This window comes from Chenopodium album, chromosome 2 (genome assembly GCF_948465745.1).
Source record: "Chenopodium album chromosome 2, dcCheAlbu1.1, whole genome shotgun sequence".
Taxonomy (NCBI): Eukaryota; Viridiplantae; Streptophyta; class Magnoliopsida; order Caryophyllales; family Amaranthaceae; genus Chenopodium; species Chenopodium album.
Genome location: NC_137835.1, coordinates 61,408,368 through 61,418,385, shown reverse-complemented (window position 1 = coordinate 61,418,385; position 10,018 = coordinate 61,408,368). Strand labels below are relative to the sequence as shown.

General features: G+C 31.6%; 1 protein-coding gene across 1 annotated transcript; it reads left to right on the top strand.

Annotated features, from left to right (window-relative positions):
• The first annotated feature begins 1,515 nt into the window (after positions 1-1,515).
• LOC145586228 (uncharacterized) lies at positions 1,516-9,537 on the top strand. The gene is made up of 2 exons (XM_081643012.1): positions 1,516-1,814; positions 8,557-9,537. The coding sequence occupies exons 1-2, from the start codon at positions 1,653-1,655 to the stop codon at positions 9,112-9,114; spliced, it is 720 nt and encodes a 239-aa protein (XP_081499138.1). The 5' UTR covers positions 1,516-1,652; the 3' UTR covers positions 9,115-9,537.
• The last annotated feature ends 481 nt before the right edge of the window (positions 9,538-10,018 follow it).

Genomic DNA, 10,018 nt, shown 5'->3' with positions numbered 1-10,018 from the left:
AGAAAAAGAGGTTGTTGCATTGCTGAAGCGGATCCAGAAGTTCTCAAAAACTCAGGACATTGGGGCAGGTGCTGCAACTCATATTTTTACTAGGATCAGCTTTTTCATAGCTAGAGGAGTGGGGGCCTAGATTGTATCTCGGCTTCCCACTAATTTTCTATAGGTTATATAACTTTATTTGTTTTTGAGATATAATAATAATAATAATAATAATAATAATAATAATAATAATAATAATAATAATAATAATAATAATAATAATAATAATAATAACTTCATCCACCTTCTCTTTATCTCCACGTCAACCAGCATTGTGGAAATCGCAGCAGGGGTATCACACCTCTGCTTGGCTTCGGGCGGTTCCTATTTTAGGTTTGGGTCAGACGATGAACGCAAAGACTTATTGATCGATGTGTATTGTGTTACCGCTTGGGTATCCTTTATTCTCTGATTCAACGCCGTGCGCTGCTTGTTCAAGGGTTTTCATTGAGGATATTTTAGGTGATCACGCGGTATCGTGTGCTGATATGGTTGGTATTACGTCATAATGTTGTTCGGGATACTCTTCTTGATATATATTATTGATCTAGGATTACATCTAGAAAGGAGGTTGACATTGGGTTGTCTGGAGGGAACGGCGGGGTCCTTAGACCTGTAGATGTGTTACTTTACTCCTAGGATCGTGGTCGTGATGTCTGTGTTGATTTGACGGGGTCTTCTCCTTTGACACAGTCTGGACTATCTGATTTTGTTCCTGGACGGCTTGTGGTCGATGCAGCTCATCGGAAGCGGGTCAAGTATGAGACTAGTTGTCGAGCTATTGGATATGGATTCCTTCCCTTCTCATTTTCTTCATATGGGGAATTAGACAAGGAGGTTGTTGCGTTGCTGAAGCGGGTTCAGAATTTCTCAACGACTTAGGACATTGGGGCTCATGTTGCTACACATATTTTTACTAGGATAGCCTTTTCTATAGCTAGAGGAGTGGGGACCCAGATTGTATCTCGGCTTCCCACTAATTTTTTGTAGGTTAAGATATAATAATAATAATAATAATAATAATAATAATAATAATAATAATAATAATAATAATAATAATAATAATAATAATGAAATTTGTTATACTTTGTTCTGTTAATCTATTCTACTCTGCTCTATCCAGAAACTCAAAATAACAAGGCCTGACTATGACTAGTCAAATGAATTAGAAACTGCGTATAAATTGTGGTTGAAGTCATTAATTGCAAAACGAATTGTTGTTAGCGTAAGAATTCGACTTTAAATTAACATCACATTCGTGTTCCCATTAAAAAAAAAAAAAAAAAAAAATGTTCCCATTAAACAGCGAAATCCCACTATAATTAACCAAATAAAGCAACAAATGTCCAATAGTAATTAGTAAAGGACCCAGTTGTCCGAATTCAAACAAAATGCTTGTTTATTTATTACTACGCCATTTAAAAAACACACGTCGTATTCGAACACGGAACACCGTTATTAAAGGAATCGTTTTCCGCGGGATATTGCTTTCACTGTTAAGACACTTGTTTCGTGTTCTTTCATTTGACAACTCTATTTTGTTTTCTTGCTTTCTTTTCAACCTTTTGAAGAGAAACACCATCCATTCAATCTCTGTCTTTTTTCGTCCAAAAATGGAAGTGAAGCAACTCGATTTTGTGCTAGTTTCATTGGGTTTGTTCGTGTTCGCTGTGTATAACGTTTGGTTAGTCATTACTATCAAGCGTAATCCCCGAAATACTGTTATCGGCCTTAACGCTGAGAGTCGTACTCAATGGCTCTTCTGTTTAATGGAAGTAAGCTCTCTTTCTATTTTCACCTTCATCAATCTATGCATTTTCAAAGTTTTGAGTATTTCACTATAAGATCAGATTTTGGTTTTTTTTTATTTTTTATTTTTTATTTTTTATTTTTTTTTATTTATTTTTATTTATTTATTTATTTTTTTTTTTATAAGTTTTGAATATTTGTTAAACTCATCGCCTTATCTTATTTAATTTGAACTTAATAGACTTCATTAGACTTGTAATTAGTTTTTTGGGATGAAGAGAACGCACCCTTGTCTTAATAATTGACTGAGAAGAAATTGTCTGAAAATTCGATTATAGTGTTTTAAGTTATTTGATACTAAACTTCAATAAATCGTTTAGTGTTGCTTGTAATTGATGGTGCTTTTTTTTTTCTTTTTTTTTTTAATTCCCATTTTGCAATTACCGCTTCCGTTTTTATATACTTGCTCCACTTTTTTATGCACAGAGTTTTAAAAAAAAAATTGGAGAAAGTAATAAAATTAGGTCCCACTAGTTAAGAGAAATAAATTGAATATTATAAAAACCGGATCTTTTACCAAAATGGCTAATTTTGTAAAATTATTTACCAAAACAGCTAATTATAAATTTTAATTCCCAAACTAGCTAATTTATTAACTTGGACAGAATTTATCTATTTCTTATATTCCTTTAAACCAATTTGGTTCACATTATGACTTTTTTTTTTGGTTTTATTAAAAAAAAAAATTAGCTTTTTTTTATATAAATTTTGGATTTTTTATTTTATTTGAGAATTTCTAATGCCATATTTTGAAATATCCCATTAATTTGAATAATGAGTAATATATTTGCAACAATTCTCAATTCTTAATAAGTTACGCAAAATAAACAATCATTAAAAAAATTGATCCGGACTTCCAATCCCCAAAAAAAAAATAAAAAAAAAATAAGGTGTATTAAAATAAGATAAAAGCCTAAAATTTAAAATCGATATACTTTGTATTAAGGTCTAAAGGCCCAAAGTTTCTAATGCACTTACAGAGAGAAAAGGTGTATTAAAATAAGATAAAAGCCTAAATTTTAAAAGCAAGTAGGAACAATCAAGTCTTGATTATATATAAATAACTAGAGTTATACAGCTGTTGACCATAACATCATTTTATTTGCTCGGAAAAGATGAACAATACTTTATTTTCCTTATCGTGGTATAATCTGCGATAGTCTTGATAGACCAATACTATTTGAAATTCCAAATTTTTGTGATTGATATAATCTTGACGAAAAGTTAGGGCTTTTTTATTTATTTATTTTTAATCGAAAATTAGGTTTCTGCCATTGTTGGCACAATTGGTCTTGTATGGACCCGGTTTACAATAAATTATTGTAGACCCAAAATTTGACACTTTCAAATAATATAATCACATTCTGGAAGATATAATCACTTTTTAAGACGATATACTTATCTTTTTGTGAGTCATATTTTGAATGATATAATCTCATATTAAATCATTTAATGGGATTATATAATTCTCTTTAGGATGATAAAATTAAAAAATCATCTTTTGAATAATGTAATTTACTATTTGATACATTTTATAATGATAAATTTACTTTTTGAGTGATACATTTACATAACAGTTTCAGGGTAATATAATCACTTTTGTAGTAATATAATCACATTCGTATGGTATATTAGAAGGTTGGGTCTACAATAAGCTATTGTAGACCGGGTCTATTCTAGTCTTTACCTTGTTGGCATACTTCATATTTTTGTATATTGCTTAAATTTTCCAAAAAAAAAAAAAAAAAAAAAAAAAAAAACCTTTAAGAAAATTAAAATAAAACCAAAAAAAAAAAAAAAGTCACTAAAGTTAACCAAACCAGTTCAAAGAAATATAAGAAAATTGATAATTTCTTTCCGGTCAATAAATTAGCTAGTTTGGGAATTAAATTTTAAAATTAGCCATTTTGGTAAACACTTTTATCAAATTAGCCGTTTTGGTAAAAGATCCATAAAAACTTTCCAAATAAGTAAATAGAACAAATATTTAAAAACGGTCACAAAAAGAAGGTTGAGCAAGTATTTAAAAATGAAGGCTGTAATTATATGATGGCGGTATATTCGTAGATAATACTCCTTCTGTCTCTAAATTAGTGTCCTATTTCTAATGTTTATTACTCACATAATAAAGAAAAATAGGCCACTAATTTAGGATCGAGGCAGAGTAGTATGTTAAACTTCGAAACAATATGAAATGGGCCTGGGCAACCCGAATAAGGAGGAGGAGAGTTTGGTCCACAAACAAGGATTTGGAGCTTCCATACTAAAACCAATTGACAATAATAGGAGTTACTCCTCTACCTTATAAAGTGGAACCACCTCTCCTCTTTCTCTAATGTGGGACACTCACAAGTGATATATATTGGGTTCCAACATAGTATACTGTTTCTGTTTTGTGATTTAAGGTACATTTAAAGATAGTGTAATAAAAGATTGCTAATTTTGTATTAAAAAAATCAAATAAGACATGATTAATCAAATAAGATCGACATAGAATAATCCATGTAACATAGGATTTCTGATTTTTAATGATTGGAAGATACATTCGTGGGTGAGTCATGCGGCTTCCTGTAACAATATATTTATTTTTTACGAAATTATAACAAGTGTAAATTTTTGGTTCGCTTTAAATTATTTGTTGAATTTATAGTACGTGAGTGTTCATGAGGAAGTATAAACGGAGGAATATTAGTATTTGTAAATACATAAGATTGATTAAAACATTTTAAAAAACACAGAGAGGAGAGAGGATAGAGGAGAGAGATACGAATAGATAGGTCTGTAGGCACCTATATTTTGATTGGATTGTATCACGTGATAAGTGATCATATATTGATTGTTCCATTGAAAGCTTATATAATACTATTGAATCATCAGTGGTATAATTTATGCATAAATTTAGTAAAACTGAATGTATATATATTACCATTATATGAATGTATATATAATACCATTATATGATTATATAGTTTCATTATATGCATTCGTTTATACATACGTGTAATTACATAAATATCCTTTGTTATACTTTTCTACATGCATAACATTTCTCCCTTTAAAATCCTTATTCATTCACTTGAACTTATTAAACTTACTCCCTTCTTCCCCGAAATAACGACCCATTCGGGTTGATTACGCGAGTATTAAGAAAGTTAAATAAAAAGATGTAAAAGTATATTGAAAAGAAAAATTTACATGGGGTTTGTAAAAAAATAGAGAGAGAAAGTAATAGAATTACATGGAAAATCAAATTTTTATATGGGGAGCTAATTTTGTACAAATATTGTTACAAGTTGGTGGGTGTTTTAATGCAAATGGGTCATTTTTTTTTGAGACTAAAATTAGGTCAAATGGATCGTTCTTTCGGGGACGGAGGGAGTAATTAAATTAGAAAAGTTTTATTTTTATTTATTTATTTTTGTATGGTGAATGAACATAAACCTTTAATGTGTATTTTTTTTTTCTTGTCTTTTGTTAAGAATTTGAATAAAACTTTTTTTTTTAAGTTTGTGCTGTTATTTTTTTTTATTTAATAATGTTATATACGCTGAGAGTATATTCAAAGATAATACAATCAAGGTGTATTGGAAGATAGTGGTAAGAAATGATGGTGACTTAGTATTAAAAAAAATCAATTAAGTCATATTTTTTCTATGTAACAAAGGGAGTAATGATCTTTAGTGATTGATTGAAAGATAGAGTCATGAGTGAATGGTGAGTCATACTGCAAAAACAAGGAATATTATCATATCCTTATTATTTTTCATTGAGAATTCGATTTTATCAATAATCTTTAATTAATCACAATAAGTCAGTAAATAAGTATAATGATATTAAGCATAGGTAAAATAAAGGATCAAAAGTTTTGGGTTAATTTTTAAATTACCACCTAAAAATGTATCCATTTTCAAATTAATCACCCGATTAAATTTTTATTTTTATTTTACCACCCCTTAAATTCAAAAATACTCAGATTACCACCCATTTTAAAATTTCGGTGGATTTCTCTTATGTGGGCCCCATCTAACGACTCTTAGTGGTAACAAGAAGAAGATGATCAGTAGTAGTGGCAATTCAGATAACAAGCTCTTGGTTTTTTTTAGTTGTTTTCTTTTGGTTTTAGGTTGTCTTGTATTTTTCCTCCAAAAAAAAAGGTTGTCTTGTATTTAATAAACAGGTTTAAAGGGGAGATGAAGTGAAGACATGGTTAATTGTAATGCTTAGACATAATCGTTTCTAGCCATTAGGTAGGTCCACATATCAGAAATCTACCGGAATTTTGCAATGAGTGGTAATCTAAGTAGTTTTTTAACTTAGGAGGTGGTAAAATAATAAAAAAAAAAAATTAAACAGGTGATTAATAAATGGATACATTTTTTGGTGGTAATTTAAAAATTTTCCAAAGTTTTCTGTTTATTCAGAGAAGAGCTGCTGAAACTTGCTACTGTTTTTTTTTAAATTTCCTAGAATTAGAGATAGTTTTCTCAGGTCAGATTTATTGCAACTCGTGTCTGCGGTATATAAACTCTTATCATAATATATTAAATCACATTTGTGGTCTAAGAAATACTGATTGTTTATGCAGCTCTGGATAATCATGGTTACTTAAGTCTTAATTATCTTCTCAGCTTGCTGCACAATATCTGCTGCTACTGCTCTAATCTTCTTCGATGTGAGCATGAGTGGGACTGCTGTAATTCAGACTTAGACCTCTCTAAAGCATAACAGCATAATTACAACCTTTGACATTAAAGATTGGAAAATTTGTTAGAAAGGTACTTATATGTTGAACTTTTTGCAAAGAAGCACTTTATATGTTCAAAGTGGTGAAAAAGGTCCTTATAAGTCACATCAAAATATGATCATGGACTTTACTTTTCCGGTGTTGACCATCATGCATGTGTCATGTGATTTTTTAAAAAGGCCCTTTCGTTCATTTTTTCCCCACGTTTTCACATTCTCTTTCTTTCTTTTCCCGAATTTTCTCTCAAAATTCCTACTCTTTCCTCAAAATCATGGGAAAAAAATAAAGAAAAGATATTTTTTTAAAGAACACGTGCATGTCACATGATAGTCAATGCCGAAAAAGTGAAATCAACGGTCATATTCTGATGTCAAGGTCCCTCCTTACAACAAAAATAACTTATAAGGACCTTTTTCACCACTTTGAACACAAAATGTCCCTTTTCACAAAAAAATAAGCATATAAGTACCTTTTAGACAAATTTTCCTTCAAGATTTAATACATTTACAAAGAAATATGAACTAAATTTTTCGTGGATTCCTTAGGTTTCTTGTCCTTTGATAATTGGAATATCCTAGGTGTTTGGTCCAAGGAATGGGGGTAGATGATTAAAACTAAGATGATTTTGTTGAAAACGAACAAAAGTTTGTACAACCTAGGAAAGGAAATAAGTGGGAAAAAGAAATATTCTTTGAAGGATTCCAATTTGTCAATGTAACTAAATTCTGTACAAGTGAATCCCAAAAACTTATGTCCTTAGCATTAAACTTTTCAGGTGCCAATGTGCCATTGTATTCATTTTGATTCCAATATCGAGGTAAACTTGTAGCAAACTACATTATGCCAGTTAGCAAAACCATCAGAGGGTGCTGCAGTTCCCATTATATCTGATGTCGTGAATGGATATACGGATATACCACCTTTGTTGATGGCATCCTGGTTTATGAGTATGAAAGTTTTGATGCCCTTCATTTCCTCTTCATAGAACTCCTCTATATAACTTATCTTCGTATCCTTGGGGAAGGATGAATATCAATGCTTAGTACATTAAGCAGAAGCTAGAAGTTACTTTTCTAGATAAGATATGACTTTAGGCGCCTAAAAATCGAGTACTTAATGTACCAAGCGATTGTATCAACCAATACTAATCCACTCTTGTGCCGGCCAATTTGTGGGAGCAAGGACAGTATGTTTAAGGTAAGTTGCCCGGAATTTTTGTTCTTGGGTGAAGCTAGCTTATTTGAATCTACTTTATTAGCTAACAGAATTGTTCTCTTTGAAGATAAAACCAACTAACACAATCAGCTGGTACAGATATTAGCTATCAGCTTGTTGCCAAACAGGCCCAATGAGCAATGACAAGGAAAACAACTGAAACTGTGTAACATGAGATCAAATAATTTTACAGCGAATATCATATAGCTAGCGAACTACAATGTTCACAAAGCTGTAATCAAGAACATACGGAGTATTAGAAAACATGTACAATAAGAAGAAGCTTAGATTGTCAGATATATTGGTTTGGGTTTATCTTTTGGTAGTCATTGTTGATTACTAATTTACTGATCAACATGCCTAGGTAATATTGAAAGAAGTACAAGCCTAAAATTGTAAGTATCAAAGTTCTGTTTATATATGTATAGGAGGGCTGCCTTTACCTCATATAGTCATATAATATAACCGAGTATCCCTGTCAACTGTTTCTCCTTTGTCCAAAACATGTAGAGCTGCTTACAGACACCCTGAGATAAAAACAGGGAAAAAACTACATCAATTCAACAAAATTATCATATGGCAGGAACAAGTTGTGGAATAATTGAAGACAGTAAGTACTGTAAACTGAACTTATAGTACTGTTTGTACCTGTCAGTGTGTATGGTAATCTGCATGAATGTGCAGTGGTGATAGTATTATAGGTAGGGTATATTAACTCTTGTTGTTGACTACAATGCTTTTGCCTCTAGGATCCGGTAAAAAATGGTGTTTTAATGGTTCAAACATTCCGCAACAACATGATGGCATCCACCCTATTGGCAACTACAGCTATTACTCTGAGTTCAGTCATCGGTGTCTTTGTGAGCAGTACCTCAACTGTTACGAATGCATCCTCCAGACTAGTTTTTGGTAACAAGAGCCAGATCGTGTCAGCAGTAAAGTATTTTGCACTCATCATTTGTTTCCTAGTAGCCTTTCTCTGCAATGTCCAGTCACTTAGATATTACGCGCATGTGAGTTTTTTGGCTACCTTGCCTACATCACAAGGAAAAAGAGAAGCTATGGAATATGCTGCTCGAAGCTTGAACAGAGGGAGTTTTTTCTGGACTCTTGGCTTGCGAGCCTTCTACTTATCCTTCCCCCTCTTCCTATGGATCTTTGGACCCATCCCTATGTTCGGTTGTTGTTGCTTAATAACCTTTGTGCTCTATTTTCTAGACACTACCAACGATTTTACACGACAGCTTCACTGCGAGTCCATGAAAGACATAGATTATAGTTTTAAAGAGCCTGCTACACCCATATAAATTATTTTTTTATGGAAGCATGTAGTAGAGTGTAATATAATGTACCTCATATCTTTGCTTTTTTTTTTTCAATTCTTTTTTGATATACTGATTGAATATGAATGCCTGTCTATTTACTATACTAGCGTTACTCTGAGCTATTGAAGGAATCCAATTACTCTTTATGTTTTTCGTAAGCTTCTCATTTGTATTTTGGTGCTCCGCTTGGAGAAAAATGAAGATTTCATTGACCTTGTTAGAGCTCAATTAATCTATCAATTTACAGATTAAATTTCTAGGGGTAGGTATTAAATATATTATTTCATTTATGTTGACAGCTGGTTAGTTGTAACAAACTTGTGTATAAATAGCTTAGCCTACACTTATACTCATTTGTAACAAACTTTTCTGATTTCCTTAATACAAATTTCTCTTTCTTCTTCATCTCTCTTACAATTCTATATAGTATCAGAGCCGAATCTCAATCCAGATTAGGTTTAGTTCTTCATTCGATTTCTTTGATTGAATTCTTCAATCATACTCTGTTTTCCTGCTGATTTTGTTGATTTGATTGTTCGATTGCAACGATTTCTTCGATGTGAGGAATCTTCTTGCATATCTTAAACATTTGGTTTTTTGATTGCGATTTTTCGTAATCAATTTGGTGATATAATTCTTTGATTTCTTCGATTGCTTCTCTCCTATTGTTTTAACGGCGGCGAAGGATGCTACTGGCGATATGAGTTCTCAGAGTTCTTTGAATTCTTCTGGAGGTAATCTTGATCCTTAATTCATTGCGAATTAAGATAATCCTACTGCTTTGTTAGTAGTTGTTCAATATTCTGGTCATAATTTCATAAGATGGAGTCGTAGTGTTAACACTTTGTTTCGATAGGAAGAAATTGAAGGAAAAGAAGAGAAGAGA

Bases quoted from the DNA above. Each gene is read 5' to 3' on its own strand.
- LOC145586228 (XM_081643012.1), top strand. From the start codon at position 1,653: ATGGAAGTGAAGCAACTCGATTTTGTGCTAGTTTCATTGGGTTTGTTC. The intron at 1,815-8,556 runs GTAAGCTCTCTT...TTTTGCCTCTAG, and splicing joins GGCTCTTCTGTTTAATGGAA to GATCCGGTAAAAAATGGTGT.